The 17,353-nt window shown below is 47.4% G+C and overlaps 1 protein-coding gene across 4 annotated transcripts in view; it reads right to left on the minus strand.

The window, feature by feature from the left end:
* The window catches only part of ASTN2 (astrotactin 2), a 1,047,916-nt gene that overhangs the window by 817,467 nt on the left and 213,096 nt on the right, over window positions 1–17,353 (minus strand). For all 4 annotated transcript variants that reach the window (XM_024996359.2, XM_024996356.2, XM_024996355.2 and 1 more), the window contains exon 3: window positions 3,314–3,698. In XM_024996359.2, the coding sequence (XP_024852127.1) occupies window positions 3,314–3,698 (385 nt within the window). The remainder of the gene's footprint in view (window positions 1–3,313; window positions 3,699–17,353) is intronic.

A 17,353-nucleotide genomic window follows, 5' to 3' on the forward strand; every position in this document is an offset into this window, starting at 1 on the left:
TTGGATGGCATCACCGACTCGATGGATATGAGTTTGAGCAACCTCTGGGAGTTGGTGATGGACAGGAAGTCTGGCATGTTGCAGTCCAGGGGGTTGCAAAGAGTCAGACTCGACTGAGACTGAACTGATTTGTTGATGCTATTTTCTCCATCCGTCCCACCCTCTCCTTCCTCCTCGGTGTCCAAAAGTCCATTCTCTGCCTCTGTGCCTCCATTCCTTCCCTGCAAATAGGTTCGTCAATACCCTCTTTCTAGATTCCATATGTATGCTTTAGTATACTGTATCTGCTTTCCTCTTTCTGACTTACTCCACTTTGTATAACAGACTCTAGGTTCATCCCCAACCAGGGGCTGCTCTCTGCTGGGTTCTGGCCATCACTACTGATGGCCTCGGTCAACATTTTGGTTTCTAGAATCCCCAGATTTGAGGACAGTGAGATAGCTTGAGGACTGGAACTGAGAACTTGGGGCTCTAGCCAATACTTGGATTTATTCGACTGATGGAATCATTTAGCCAACAGGCATTTTCAGAGCGCCTATTAGGCATTAGTTACTGTGCTGGACATTAGTGAAACTGCCCTTGCTTTCAAAAGTCACGGGGCTGGGATGTACACCATGATGACTAGAGTCAATAATACTCTATTGTATATTTGAAAGTTGCTAAGAAAGTCAAGTTCTCATCACAAGAAAAATGTTGTCATGCTGTGAGGCCATGGATGTTAACTAGGCATTGTGGTGATCATTTCTCAACATGGACAAATACTGAATCATTGTATACCTGGAACTAATGCAAGACTGCATATTAATTATACCTCAATTAAAAAAAGAAATATATTTTTTTTAAAAAGTCTCTACATCTAGAGTAGGAGACAGAAAGAGAAACTATTATTGAACAGTGGTAAGCGATAAGCTCAAAGTAATCACAGCCCACTCCAGGAACTGAAGGAGGTTCTAGACCTCTCCTCTTGGCCAGGCTGGGGAAGACTGTAGTGTGAAAAACAAATCCCACTCTAGGGAAACTTCTTTGGGGTTTGCAGTGCATTTATTATTTGAGCCCCACAGCAAAACTATGATGGGCAGAAGAAGAAGTTAGTCACTCAGTTGTGTCCAACTTTTGCGACCCCATGGGTTGTAGCCCACCAGGCTCCTCTATCCATGGACTTCTCCAGGCAAGAATACTGGAGTGGGTAGCCATTCCCTTCTCCAGGGATCCTCCTGACCCAGGGATTGAACCCCGGTCTCCTACATTACAGGCAGATTGTTTACCATCTGAGCTACCAGGGAAGCCCAAGAGATGAGCAAACTGGTCGCTAATTCACCCATTTTCCATATAAACACAGGAGGGCTTAATAAATTAGGCTGCAAAGTCCACGTCTAGGAAAACGGGATGATGCTTTCTGTCATGTCCAAGGGACTTTCTTCTTTAGACAAGAGAAGCAGGGTGCTATGACCTGATGGCATGGCTCCTGAATAACCTCAGTCTCTCGGGCCATCTTTCTTGTCTGACATTTGCTGGACATTCTTTACACGAGAGGCACTGCGCTAGGCAGCGCTGTGAAGAATGAAACCAATGCAGACTGCACTTGTTCTAAGATGAAAAGTCACACAAAAAATGATAAGTAATGTTTGACAAAGTGAAGAATTGAGGAGACTGTCAGTAAACCAACAGTTCAAAGACAGAAGAGATCACGGCGGAGAAGGGAAACGATGTGGACATTCCAGGGCACTGAGCAAACAATGGCGGCTGGCACCTAGAGGGAGGCAGGCAGGGAACAGGGAGCTGGGTTAGGGAGCGTCTTAGGAACCCAGCAAAGACCGAGGGCCTGAGGTCTACAGGTACAGCTCCCAGGGATTCGGCAGGTACCATATCCTAGGCCTTCTGCTAGGTACTTGGTATACATTGATTTTTATATTTAATCCTTCCAAAAATCCTTCAATGAGGAGTCTGAGACTTGGAAGATTGAATTCCCATTTTTGTAGGTTGTTCAGCAAACAAAGGAGACAAGATTTGAACTCAGGTCCAAACAACCCCAAAACTGTTCTCTTACTTACTGTACCACTCTCTTCCCTCCCTAGGTTTCTAACCTTGACAAAAATGTCTCCTTTTTAAGAAATTCCTAAAGTTCCTATTTTCCACTGAGCATCATGGAAAGATGGATCTGAGAAAAAGGACCTTGAGTGCAGGAGGAAAGAATGTTAAGTTCACAGCTCAGGACTGGTCTGAGCAGTGATGATGATTTCTCTTGGCTCACAAACAGGAGTAGTTCTAAGACTAGAGCCTCTGGGCCAAACCTTGAACATATCACCATCACCAGGGTCATAAAGATGATATAGGAGGGAAAAAAGGGCAGAACAGTGATTCTATAGCATTTTCCTAAAGGAAAAATAGCCAAATTTCATCTATAAACAAACTGGAGGCATAGACACTGAAAAAAGACAGATATAAGCACATCCTGTATTCAGGTCTAAATAATCAATCGTCCTCCAACAGAACAATGAGAATGGGTCTTGGCAATAGCATATATGAAAAAAAGTGAGAGGTTTTAGTCATCTAAAAGTCAACCACAAGTCAGCAACAGCTGCAAAAAAACAAATGTGACTCAAGCTGCATGAACAGAAGCATAACACCAGGCAAAAAGGAGGTGAAAATTGCATTTTTCTCAACACAGGAGCATTCCCACTTTGAGGAACAGAGTGTCACTTCTGGTGTTACACTCCAAGACATGAAAAATTAGAATCTCCCTCTAGAGGACAGTGACTAGAATGGCGAAATGTCTGAAAATATGTCACATCAGAGTGGCAGAAAAAACTGGGATTATTTGTTGATATTGATTTCTAAAAGTTACCAGGTGCCTTTTTTTCTCCCTGTTGTCATATTTCCCAAGAGCTGTCTTGGAGAAGGAAATTTCAGATTCAGTTTCTGATATGGAGAGCCAGAGAAACAGACTGCAACTCAGTCTAAGGAAAAACCTTCCAACAGTAGGGTCTGCAAGTGAGATGAGCTCTCTCCTGAGGAGTGAGAAGGCCATCCAGGGAGGCAATCAAGAAACACTAAAAGATGCTGAACTACATAACTTCTGACGCTCCTAAAAATTCTAATTCCAAGAATACTGACAGTCTTTATTTTTTCCCCCCTCACCATCACCAAAGAATCAAGAAGAGAGGAACTCTGAAAACCCAATAGAAGTTGGCCATAAGTCAAAAATGGCTTATCCCAGAAAACACTTCCTGTGTTCTCCTACCGTTCAGCTCCTGCGCCTCTCCCCAGCTCCCTAAAATGACCCCCCGGGAAGGTGGGATGCAACAAGACTCACCTTTCTTCTCGAAGTCACCCTTCTCTTCCCCTGGTCGGCCCAGGCTGTCCAGGCTGTGAGTCACCTGGCTGCCGAACTCGTCCTCACGGGAGACGTGGTTGGCCCGCCGGGGCAGGTCGTCCTCCTCTTCGTAGTCGTAGTCATCCAGGATGGGCGTCTCGCGGATGGGCACGCCGATGACCGAGTTATGCGCCTGCAGCCGGGAGGCGCGGAAGCTTTCCCGGGCCGGCGGGCCCAGCAGCACAGACGGGATGTAGTGAATCTCGTGCGTGGCTTCCGTGCTGGCACTCTTCTGGGGGATGCGACGCCGCTTCTGCCAGCGCCGCTGGGCGTACAGCGCCACCGTGAACACCAGCAGCAGCAACAGCAGGGCAATGAGGCCACCCTGGAGCGGGAGGGAAGAAGGACACGCAAGTGGACCCCTGTTCTTTCGGCTGGACTGCCAGAGAGGGGTCGCCGTCCACCACACGCAGCCCACGATCCCTGGGTTTGGCTCTCGGAGCCTCCGGAGCCCGTGGAGTGACACCGTTTCCAAACCTAGCTTTCTCACCAACAAGCTATGTGACCTTGGAGAAACTGCTTCACCTCTCTGAGCCTTGCTTTTCACTTGTATAATGGTCAGCAAGAACCCCTGCCCTTCCTTCTTCAGGAGTCCCCACGAGGAACAAATGAGCTGAGTGATGAGCATGTCAGAGAGATGCATGCCGCTAAATACTAGGGTGGTGGCTTCACATCTAGAGTGTCTGAGTCCCGACTCTGCCTCTCACCAGCTGAGTGACCCCAGGCCATTTGAACACACCCTCTCAGCCTTGCTTCCTGGTCTCTAGAAAGAATCCACGGAGGGCTCAAGGGACAGCAGTCTTTCTTCCATCCTGCTGGGAATACACAAGTCAAACAATTTCTGTATCATCTATACTTTTATTATCTGAAACACTAGCCTTTTTAATGTTGAGTCCCCACAGGGGGCGTGGGACAAAGTAGGTACTTCATAAATATTTATTGAATGAATGAATGAACACATGCGCTCTTCTAGGGCTCCTTTCATCAGGAGTTTAAGGCACACTGCAGTTTATTTTTCTCTAATACATCCAACTGGTAAATATTTGGTTGAGTCTGCATACCATACATTAAATTGAAATAGGTAAAGTGTTTATGAACGGATCTTACATGATTCATGAGACTCATGACATACTCTGCTCCGTGAGCTCCTCCAGGGCAGGGGTGTTTCTAAAGCCCATCTATGGTGCCCACAGCACCTGTCAAAGGCCGACGTGGAAGATCTGCGTTCTCCTCGCCTGCCTTCTTTCACTCTGTCAGAAGCATCTGCATTGAGCAGGGCTAGCCCCTCGGATAGCTGCTTCTCTTCTGTATATACTGTGCTTTTTGCCTGGGAGATTCCAGACCACTATGTGGAGTCCCTGTTGTGTAACCCAAGAGTTGGGGAGGACCATGCCTGTGGTTAGGAGGAGAGGGGTGAAGAAATCAAGAGACTCTGAAGCTCAGATGCTGAGTAGCAGAGCAAGCTCTGAGCCTCAGAGTGTGAGCGTGAGAGTGTGAGTGTGTGTGTGTGTGTGTGTGTGTGTGTGTGTGTTTGGCTTTTTAGCTTTAAAACCTGTATTCTTTCGACCATACCCATTGGCTGATTGTTCTGCCTTAACTCATTAAAGGCAAGGGCAATTTCTGAAAACCACTTGTATAACATCTAGCAAAGATGACAGATGTTAACTAACCCTGAACAGATTACCTTGGTGGGGAGATGACTGCGGTTAAGCATACCTGTTTAGGCTAAGAAGAACATCATTTACTAAAATGATTCAGCTGTCCTGTTGACTAAAAATGATGATTCTTTTTTTCAAGTCCTTCAGCTCTCTAAGCTAGAATTCATCACCTCCATGGGGAGTGGGTGGTGAGTGGGCTCGGAGGTGGCCAGGGCTGCAGGCACAGCTGACAGCCCTGTTTTGACTCTTGGCAATGAGTTACTCTGGGATCCCCAGGAAGGTTTCTCTGGATGTCAGAACTCAGAAGTAAACATACAAACCAAACAAAGCTCTAAGTATATGTATTTCTGTGTGTGGGTGGACGCAGTCTGTCAAGTGTGCATGAAATGTGTGTGTGTGGCACCACTGGAGCCCCAGAAAAATAAGAACACACCCCTTTCTCCTCCACAGAACATATAATAGAGACTGCTCTAGGTCTAGAAGTCATGTATGGTGTGGTATTGTCAGTTTTTTTGCATCAGAGATAAGAAAGGCAAGCGACAGAGGGTGGAGTGTGGACGGAAGAGATGCTAAGAAAAATGAGTGAGGAGAAAAAGGAGGCAAGAAGAACCCTATCACTTCATACAAAAAACAGTAGACCCACCCCTTACTATTTTTAATGTTATTTTATTTAATCTTCAAGACAATCCTCTGTGATAAGGGATTATACGTTCCATTCCATACATGAAATGAGGAAAAGTCAGAGAGGTTACGGAATTGCTTAAAGTCACACAGGCTTTGATCCTAGGTCCAGCTGGGAATAAAAAGCCAAAATGTGGTGGAGCAGGAATGTGAACCCAGCTCTTCACTGCATAGCCAGTGGCTACTGCACAGCAATTGTACAGCCCATAGGGAAGGAAAAGAAAAGTGAGAAAGATGGTGAGGGTGCACAAAGAAAAAGGGAACCCCAGGAAGGGAAGGGAAAATGCTGTTTTCAAATCCAGGATTCAGTGGGCACGTCTCAAGGCAGCCTCTGCAGTGAAGACTTTAATTTTGCTCCATTGTTGCCTGATTCACCCCTTCTCATCTTTGGTTGTTTCGTTCTCTGTAACCCTCCCTACAGACCTTCCCTGCTCCCAGAGCCCTTCATCCCCACTCTGCCCACTCCAGTTATGGGTGTGTGGCCCTGTTCTCAGACCCAGAGCCAAAACTGACCTGGGAAAGATGAGGCTTAACCAACCTGTCCACAGGCAATTACCGTATCACATCATATTGGCTCTCTTCCCCCATCAAATCCCAACTACCCTCCCAGGTCACCCATGCAGTGCTGGATCAGCTCATAAAGCACCTCGGGGAACTCCTGTATCATGCACAGAGGCCAAGAGCTGACCTCAGAGGGACACAGTTTTAGTCCAGGTTCTCCTACTTAGAGGCTGCATGACCTTGACTAGGTCACTGCCTTTCAGAGCCTTGGTTTCCTCATGGGTTATATGAAGGCAGTATTCAGTAGCACCTCAATGGATCATTGTGAGGCTAAGTGAGATGCCCATAGAGTACTTAGTGTTGTGTGGGGCACATGTGACTGCTCACAGCTACTGCTATTGTCAACAGCATTCAGGAAGTACATATTTAATGCTGAATGAATGAATGAATGAATGATTGACCTTTTGCCCCTAACGGCTTCCCTGGTGACTCAGACAGTAAAGAATCTGCCTGCAGTGTGGGAGACCCAGGTTTCATCCCTGGGTTGGGAAGATCCCCTGAAGAAGAGAATGGCTATCCACTCCAGTATTCTTGCCTGGAGAATTCCACAGACAGAGGAGCCTTGTGGGCTATATATAGTCCATGGGGCTGCAAAGAGTCATACACAACTGAACAAGTAACACACAATATTACCTCTGCCCCAGGATGCTCATTCTGCAAAACTTGTCATGGATTCCCAAACCCTTCTCAATGTAGACCAAACACTTCAATGAAAGTGAAAAGTGAAAGTGAAATCGCTCAGTCATGTCTGACTCTTTGCAACCCCCATGGACTGTTACCTACCAGGCTCCCCTGTCCATGGGATTTTCCAGGAAAGAGTACTGGAGTGGGTGCCATTTCCTTCTCCAGGGGATCTTCCCAACCCAGGGATCGAACCCAGGTCTCCTGCACTGCAGGCAGATGCTTTACCATCTGAGCCACCAGGGAAGCTGAACACTTGGATATGCTCTCTCATTTAGCTTCACATCTGTGCGTGTTAGGTATCCCTGTCCTATGTTATGTGAGGAAAGAGGCCCAAAGACAGGAGGCTGTTGATGTAGGCAGTGTGGCTGAACTCCATCATGGATTCACAGTTCTGCTTGGGGTGGGAAGGGCCAGGTGCTCAAGGTGTAATCAGCCTCACTTCTGCTTCCTCAACTTACCTGGGCAACTTCAGACACAGATTTCCCAGCACAGAGAACCCCCAGGAGGAGGCAGCAGAGGGAAACCTCCCCACCTCCCTCCCTCCACTGTGATGGAAGCTGAGCTTGGGACCTTTAGCTTCATGATCTGCCGACTCGTTTGATGTAACCCCAAGCCAGTGGCTCCAACCCTCTTATTGGGGTACAGGCTCCCTGCCCCTCATTCCCCAGCCTGTCCTGACATTTGCTCCCCCCGGCTAAGCTCTCAGCTAATCCAATGGCCATATGGCTTCCATTATAGATCAGGATTTTACTGTGAAAATTTGGGCCAAAGAGAATTCCAGGGATCAAGGGCTCACAGTGCCACTGACCCATTGAAACAGACACCCCCCAGGCTGGGCTCCTAAAGGGCTCCGGGGGCCTCATCCAAGACACAGTAGCAGCTCAGGTGATGTTTCTAGCACCACTGACCAGCCCTCCTTCCTTCCTAGACCCTAAAGGAGTGGTGGGTTAGGCTTAGAGCAGGCAGGAAAAAGTTCTGAATTCAAGTTCACTCGTGTGATCTTGAATTTCCTTGTTCACCCACTGTGTGATCTCAAATTTCCTCGATGCCCTCCAGACCCTCAGTTCACTCATCTGTAAAATGGACTTGGTACTACTTGGAATAGTATAGCACACAGTTAGGGCCAAAGGCTGGGGATCAGAGAGACTTCTTTATAATCTCACGCCATCACATAAAAACTGGGCAATCTTGGACAAAGGGCTGAACCTCTCTGAATCACAATTTTCTCATTCACAAAATTGTGTAAAAAGTGTCCTTACTCAGGGAGGTTAGATGTGAGTTCACGGATGTGACGTGTGGCGCTCAGGGCCTAGCACATGGAGACCCATGACACTCATTCGTGGCACCCACAAGGTTGTCGTGTAAATGAAATCAGGACAGTGCTGCGACAGCCCTTGTACACTGAAGCGTACTGTGCACAAGCAAAGGGTTGCAAGAGAAGCGTGTGGCCACCTCTGTCCTAGTGGGACGTCCCACCCAAAGAAAGCAGAAGAGTGACTCAGGGTCAGGGAGAAACTACGGCCTGCATCCACCAGGACAGGTCCAGGCTGCTGCGCCGCTCCGCTCCTGAGGGTCTGGACCCCCACGTCCCGGCGGTCTTCCTTCAGGGCAAGCAAACAAAAGCAGGAGCTGTCGCTGGAAAGGGGGGCAGGGCCAGAGTGTCCAGCCACCGAGTCAGCCCGCCAAGAGCAAACACAGATCCAGCAGGGGAAAAACCGCTGCAGGGTGAGCAGGGAGTGCAGGAGGGAGAGGAGGGTGCAGGCAGAAGGCTGTGGATTGTTAGAAAGCAAGTTAAGAAGAATCTGAGGCTCGAGGCGGTGGCAAGCTGAGGTCCTGTGGGCCTCAGGGACAACCCGATGCCAAATCCGATTTGGACAATGTGTTCCCTCTAGGGCAGCCCGAGACCAACAAGATCGGAGAAGCAGCAGCAAGTCCCAGAAATAAAAATCCCAGTCTGTTGGTTAGGGGTCAGTTTCTGCGAGACTGCAAAAAGCACAAGCCTTGGGTGATGACTTTTACCTTCTTCTTATGGGACTGAAGATTTCACTAAACTGCCAGGCAGGAAATGGGAAAGAGAGGGGAAACGGAGTGTGTGTTCCCATTTGTTCTGGAACGTTCCCTACCAGAAGCCTCTCTAGAGCAGGATCTGCCCACTTTTCTTCTGTTACTGACACTGAGTCTCAGCTCTCTCAGTGGAGCCAGGCATGGGTGAGGGTGGGTGATGTCAAGGGCAAACTGACATGATGGGGTAACCAGGTGTCGCTGGGGCGTTCAGGCCGCTGTGGGGTCCGTGTCCCTGCTTGCCTTTGGCCGTGACAAGCTGGCTAAGACGGTCCGCTTCCTTGTGCTACAACAGGCTCACCTACAAAAATGTGCTGGTTGGTCCCAATGGGAAAGGTCAAGTAAGGCTAAGGATGAAACAAGACAATAAAAGGTTAGGATGAAAGGTCTGGCTCCACTGATAAACACCGGCCTCGGCCCTTCAGTTGCTCTGGTCCTCCATCCCAAACCCAGTCCTTCCACGCCCTTCCCCTTTGCTTGAAGCCCTTGCCTGACTCTGCTCCCTCCCACTCTCAGAATAATGTCCAGATCCCCAGCCTGGCACCCAAGGCCCTTCGTGTCTAGGTCTCTGCTTCCTTCTCAAGCCTCCCCCACCCCCAAGTCCTACCTCATATCCAGTCCAGGAGTTGTGCTATGGCGTTAGTGTCCCCTCAGACTGCAATGCTCCGAGAGCTTCCCCAAGGGTTCCTCCCTCAATCCAGAGCTCTCAGTCACTCATTCCCTGTAGCGGTTCCCACCCAGAACTGCAGAAAGCGGTTTTACTTGGAAACAGAGTCTTTGCATTTGTGATTAATTGAGATGAGGGCATACTGGACTGGGTGGGCCCTCAATCCAGGGACTGGTGTCCTTATAGGAAGGAAGGAGCAAGGACCTGCTGAATAGCACAGGGGACCCTGCTCAACGTAATGCAGCAGTCTGGATGAGAAGGGAGTTTGGGAGAGAATGGATACACGCATAGGTTTGGCTGAGTCACTGCTGGGCACCTGAAACTATCATCATGACATTGTTAATCGGCTATACTTTAAAATAAAATTAAATTTTTTAAAAGGAAGGAAGGGACGGACACACACATACATATACATACACACACACACACACAGCCATATAGTGATAGAGACAGAGACCGGCTGGATGCCTTTATGAGCTAAGGAAAACCAAAGATTGCTTGCAACCATCAGAAGCTACTGGGAGGCATGGGACATATTCTCAGATTCTCCCTCGGACCCTCCAAATGAGCAGACCCCAATGACATCTTGATCTGGGGCTTCTGGCCCCCTGAACCCCAAGAGAATAAATTCCCATTGTTTTAAGCACCTGCCCCCAAACCCAGTGCATCGTGATTAACTATGGCAGCCTGGGAAACGGATACACTCATCTTCATCTGCTCATCTCAATGCACCCAGCCATCTCAGCTTGGCCATTACCTCCTCGGGGAGCATCTTTTCCTCTGCAAGCTGGAATGAGGTTGTGCCCTCCTACTGCTCAAATCCCATGGCTGTCAGTTATCCAGCTCCACTGCTACAACCTAACAGTCTGGTTGACCATTTTCCCACTGGAGTTTCTAAGCTTTCATTTATCCAGCATAAAACTTAGAGCTTGGCCCAGAAAGGTGCTTAATGAACACCCAGAAGCCTAAAACCTGCCCTAACTTCACCAGAGGAATGTAAATCTGGCAGCCCCGGTACCAGCTCTGACTTCAGTGTCCAGAGGACCCCTTATCAGACCTGAGACGGCCCCTCCTTGCGGCTCTGCCTTTATCCCAGCGCTCAAGCCTCCAGCTGGTTTGCTTACATACACGATATCAAACATGGAAAAACATGCAGAGGTGAAACATTCAAAGCACCCTCAAAACCGCCCCACTGAGAGAGCCTTCTGAAAAGTCAAACTTAGAACCCCATAGAGCCTGGCCTCATTTTAATCTATTTTCCCTGTTAGAATATCCAGGCACGGGAGAAGGAGCCAGAGAAAGGAAAGAAAAGGATAATGTGAGAAATGCTTTATTTGACAATGTGTCATTCGGAAACTGATTATTTCTGTCTTCGGCCTTTTTAATATTCCCTCACAACGGCCAAGCTGCAAAAGGATTTGGTATTCTAAGACTGGATTTATAATACTCTGTTTGGCGGTGATAAGAACATGGGCCTTTAATCCTCAGAGCTGTGAACATGCATATTCTCCCAAGTAATGTCCTTCCCTTCCCGTCACTTGTGTCTGGTCCCAACAGCTAGCCCCAGCATGGCTGAGGCCTGCTGACCCACTGGGGGTTCTCCTGGCCATATGCTGGGTGACAGTTAATCAGCAAAGGGGCTGGGCCTTCAAGTTCTCTGGGACGTCTTCTTCCAGGCTTCAGACTGTGCATAAACTGGAGGGAGTATAAGAGAACAGTCCAAACCCTCAGTGCTATAGATGAGGAAACAGGCTCAGGGAGTGAAAGTGACTTGCCCAAGATCACAGAACATCCTGAAATGGGCTTTGGGGGCAGAATATGCAGCCAGCACTCCACAAAGCTGCTAAGAAATCATGACTCCTGATAGCTTGATCTACAAAATAGTTTCTTTCTCCAAACGTTCTTTCCATCCTTTGACACCATCACAAGTGCCTTTCACCATGTCAATGCAGCCTGAATGACCTCCCAGGCTTGATTCCATCTCCCTCACTGTTCTCAACCCATCTTCTACTATAACTAAGGCACAGCTGGAAACAAGGCCCCTCCCAACCGAGTAAGCTGGGAAGTCCTGCAGTGTGACAGTTCAAGTTCATCAACCACTTAAATCTCAAAATGTATGGCTTTGAGACACCCTTCTCAAAACGTGTGCTTCCACCATTGGTGCCCCCAGCTCTGCCGAGTGCCGACCGTAGGGTGGGCACCATGCCAAGTATCCGACCACCTGGGAGCTCACCATTCCTATTCAGTGCTCTGGGATCTCCTCTGCCGGAAAGATCGCTGTCACTGCTATCCCTCACCTCCACATCTGTAAGTTGACATACCAGGCAGGCTTCATGGCTACCTCCAATATACTCTCCGTGGGGAACTCCTCGGGGGCTTCCCCATCTGCAGCCTTAGCCAGAAGGAATTGCTCTATCTTCCGGATCCCCAGAATATTTCATCTCAACCCTCACTTCAGGAACTTCAGCATTTTCTGGCTTGTATTAAAGCTTTAGCATTCCCTACCTTGTCTTAGAGTTACTGATGCTCAAGCTCCCCTACTGCTGAGATGATTATACCCATAGCACAGATGGAAAAGCAGAGGCTCAGGAGACAGACTTGCTTGAGAACACACAATAAGGTGGCAAATGCATGCGACAAGGCCTCCCAGCGGGGCCGCTTCCAGGGAAACTGCAGGCCCGCTCTCTCACAGACGGGGGACGGCCACTGGGCCTTGAGGAGAATAAGATGATGACATAGGCCAGAACCATATTGCTAAAAGCCTGATTAGTCTTTAGGCATTAAGGATCCGAGACTTATTTTTTTTTAGCAACAGAGTGGCGCGATCACACTGTGCGGGGAGACTAGAATCTGGGAGACCAGTGAGCTAGCCATTCATAATCGTCTAGGACCTGGACTGGGGGGCAATTTTGCCCTGCAAGAGACACTTGGTAATGGACACATTTTTGGTTGTCACAACTGGGTAAAAGGTATGACTGGCATTTAATGGTAGAGGCTGGGAAATCTGTCAGCATCCTACATGGATGCTTACAGGATGGCCAGGAACAACAGAGAACTGCCTCTTTCAATAATGTGCAGAGATGGAAGAAGGCCTGGCCTAAGGGAGAGATGATAAGACCTGAGATTAGGGCAGCTGAAGTGAGCAGTTAGCTAATGGGGTAGAAATAAGATACACCACGGGACGGAAAGCCTTGGGGTTTGATTGGCAGGAAAGGGAGAGAGAGAGAGTGCAGCATGACGGTGAGCTGTGGATCCTGTCACTGCGTCAGAGATGAATCTATCTGTGTGTGAACTTTTCCCTAGGTAAGCTCCCAGAAGGTTATGAAAGATCCCAGCACAAAATCAAATGAAATAAGTTTACGCCTGTGAACAATTAGAGTGGATAAATGCACAACAAAGATTTGCATATACATATTATATGCATGTACCTATGTATCCATGTGTATAAAAATACACTGAGACCTATCTTTATGTACCTATAGTTGGCTGTATTTATGTAGAGTTATCTCTTTGCCTCTAGACAGATATAGAGTGACCTATTTAAGGAGGTCCCATTATAGAAAATGAAACTTTTTTCTTTTAAACTAATCATCTACTTACACTGTGTCTACTAGCAACCCTATTTTATTTCCCAAGATAATGCCGAAGGAATAAAGTGAAAATGCAGAAGCTTTTTGGAACACACTCCCCATCCAGCTCTAATCTCCTTAATTATCTTTAGATCAGATCAGAAACCTTCAGTGATCATTCTGAACCCTTTAGCAATTCATCAAGGAGAAAACTAATGAACATTGAGCCAGACAGACATGCATTTGGCTGTACTATCTTTCCTGTGAGTGTCTGGTCCGTTGCTTGCGTTTCCTCAGTTTTCTCATCTGTAAATTGGGTTACTAACACCTAACTCAGAGGGTTTGGGGAGGATTACATGATACTGACCATAATGATTTGCAAGTTATGGGTCTCAAGAAATATTAGAATCCTTGGTATTAATGCAAGGTCTTATTTCCTGAAAAAAATCAGATACAAGGTAATAGTGAAGCTGCCGAACTCCCTCCATTAAAGTATGAGGTAGTCTCTATACAGTTTCCCAAAGAATTCTCCTGATCACCCTGCTCTCCTCCTACAGATTTCAAGCTCTGTGACCTTGACCATGGCCCCTCCCCATTTTGGGGCGAGTAGATAAGATCAGCTGGTGTCTAACAGTCCTTCCAGCTCCAATATTCTAGAACAGAAAGGAAAAGGCAAACGTGGAGGCATCTGTGGCCAGGTGAATCACGACATCCTGCCTCACATTTCAGTTGTATAAACATAAACTAACTACACCAGTGAGCCCTCCAGTGCCCCTCGCACCATCTCATACAGCTGTGTTTTCGCTCAGGTTGTTCACTCTGCATGAAATGCCTGTGCGCTGCCGCACTACCCTCCCCCCCACCGACCAACTCCTGCTGATTTGTCTAGTCCTTTAAACCTCAGTTCTTGGGTCATGAGTTCTCAACAAACCTTTGTGAAACCTGCAGTCTCTGGCTTGTTAAACGGTCACCTGTTAGGACCCTCAGTGACTCCTCCTTCTGTCTGCCAACTACCCTCTCATCACCTGAGTGCCCCCGGAGAGCATCCTTAATCAACTCTGTGTACCCAAGACCAAGCCCCGGGTCCAATCCTGAGTAGATCTCATTATGTGTTGATTGTATTTCCACAGTGAGAGGCAGTGAAGGGAAGGCCAGGGTTTTATTTATTTCTGAATAAATTTGAATGGTACATGGTACACAGTAGATCTGCAATTACTTCTTGGAAGAATGAATGAATGAATCCATTATAAATGCCTCTTGGAGGGTAGGTGACTGATGTATACCTACATCTGTTTGGCAAGTCTCCATCTGTGTGGGAGAGAGAGGAGGGAAAACAATTCATAGGAGGCGTTTAGCACAAATCAGTATCCTTCTCCACATCCTCGGACGGCCTCTCAAGTTCTGTCGGAAATTCCACTCTGAAGATGGATGAATGGAGAGGGGGGCAGAAAGCATCTTTCAGAGGACTGATTTTTTTTTGCCTATTCTTTGAGTCATGAACATAAACAGATGAACCCAGGTAACTACAGAGGAGCCGTGCACTCATTCACTGATTCACCCGGGGAAGGGCATGTCTGGAATCAGGCAGGTCCAAGTTCAAGTTCTTACTCTGCCACTTTCTACTGGGGCGACCTTCTCTCAGTGAGACTGTTTTTTACACTTCTAACGTGAAATACTACTATTCACCAAAATGGGCTGTTGTGAGGATTAGATAAGGTGATGTATGTAAAATATGTCATCCAGCCCTGGACCTATTAAAATACATTCAATACAGGACTGTTGTTGGCTTAATTATCATTACCAATATTGTCAAGCTTCATCCCTGTGCTAAACCTTCTGCCTGAATTTGGGAACACACAGATAAGGCCTCAAGAACTTGCAGTCAGTTTGGGGAAATAGATAAGTGAGCAGATAATGACTGCAATGCCCCGTTTGATAAGCTCTACTCCAGAAGGACACATAGTAAGAAGCAAAAGTTTTGATGGCTTCTAAGTGCAAAACATAGAAGGGGTGTGAACAAAGTCTCCCTTGCTGTTCCAATTACAGTCACGTTCAGAGGTGGAGGAGTGGGCTGGCCTGCTGAGTCCAGTCACACCCAAAACAGGACAGAAAGCCTGGCTAACCAACTATACAGCCTGCTGACCACAGGAGCTCTGGAGGAGACGGCCCGGGTTCTGGTTCCTGTGCTGTCACGTACTGGCCGTGGACTTTTGGGTGGGTCACTGTCCTTTTCTAAGCCTCGGTCTCACTGGAAAGTTGAGCAGAGCAGTCTTCACAGAACACGGCTATCGTGAGCATTAAACCAGCAAATGCACAAAGACGGATTCAAGATAATGTTTAGAACACAGCCAGTGGTCAAAAAACGGTGGTTTAAAACTTTTGAGGAAAGCCGCCTTGAGAGAGAAATCAGAAATCCTAGATCCTAGCTCCAGCCCTGTCCCCTTACAAACTAAGGAAGTTTGCAGAAAGCTCACTGGTCCTCATGTGCATTTTTTTTTTTTAACAAGGTGGCCATAGCAACTTCGTGAGCAAAGTGTTCTTCATTTAACACACAAGGCAAGCCAGTCTCCAAGAGGTGACTGTGCCGAGGTGATAGACTCAACTAGAGGCAGGGCACACACTTGTTCCAGAGTCCAAAGTCTGTAATGATCCCGAAGCTTTCAGTTTGCCCCTGTGGTCGGTGGTACCCGGAGCCTATGTCCTTTGCTTAGGGCATCATTCACAGGGAATGTGTCTCAGACATGTCTTTTAAAGTCCATGGAGAGACTCCTATTACCATGCCAACCGTAAACCAACAACCCAGTCCTCTGAGGATGAAAGAAGGGCTCAGACTGGCAAGGGTGCCGGAGGCTATGGACAAACTGTTCAATACTTAATATAACGAACTAACTTTTGTACAGGGAGCTTCCCACGTGAGCTGGCTTCTTGAGAAACCTGGGGTGGGGAAAGGAAGTGTGGTGCAGATGCTGGTCTGCAAACAGCACATAATATCATCAGTGAAGACCTCCCATTCCTCACCTGGTAGATGGTACCCTGCCCTCTTGTGTCCATCAGAGCATCTCTTTGTCCTTTCCTTTCTTTAACTTTCTTCAAAGCACTTACTCTCCCCATTGTGGTACATTAACGTGTTAACTTTGTTTATGGCTCTAATGGAACAGACCATCCGTAAGGTTTGGTTTATTACTTCATTGTCAGTGTTGAGAGCAGCACTCAGTGCTTTGTTGATGCTTACTAAATATCTTTTGGATGGATGGATAGATGGATGGATGGGTGGATCGATGTATAAGTGGATAAATGAATGGGTAGATAGATGATTCCACAAATGTCCTGCAAGCCCCAAAATGGAAAGGGCCGGGTCTAAATCATCTTTGAGTCCTGTCCTAGGGCTAGAAGACTAGAAGATATTTAGTGAATTCGTACACATACACACACACACACAAACTCCCGATAATCCCCTCCTAGATTAAGGAAGGGACACTGTTCTATGGGTTATTAAAAGGCAAACAGGACTACAGTCTGGCTACTTCTCTCTGCTTTAGGGGCAAAGAGAAGGAGTTGGTCTGCACTGCAACCCTGTTTAATCATTTATTCACTTTTAAATGCTCAGGAGACAATGAACCAGAAAGCAAAGAGGTGAGGGGATGTGTGACCCAATTATTCATGCACAGTCGCCTTCCACAGAGAGCAAACTGATAGCTATACCTGTTTGCCATTCCCAGCGCTACATCTGCATGGACATAACAGGACTTTAAGTGAAAAGGGACATCCACGCTACAGCATCAGGTCCGGACTCTCACTGAGCAGCAGGACAGCCCTGGGCCCACCACTTCACCTTTCTGAGCCTCGGTTTCCTCATCTTTAAAAAGATCACAGTAACAGGCACCTTTTCCTTTTTATGGAAGGACTCCATTAAGAGTCAAATTTATAAAAGAACTTCCTATGTTGCGAACTGACTTGCACATGTCAATGTTTAGGAAAATCTGTTGAAGAAGGAAGAAACCCAACAGCAGCAGGAACTCGGGCAGAGAGTGACTGAAGTCACAGAAAAAGCTGCAGATGCGGAGACTTTCTAATCTCCCCAGTGTCTCCATCGTTTACC

The sequence above is a fragment of the Bos taurus genome, chromosome 8 (assembly GCF_002263795.3).
Source record: "Bos taurus isolate L1 Dominette 01449 registration number 42190680 breed Hereford chromosome 8, ARS-UCD2.0, whole genome shotgun sequence".
Classification (NCBI taxonomy): Eukaryota; Metazoa; Chordata; class Mammalia; order Artiodactyla; family Bovidae; genus Bos; species Bos taurus.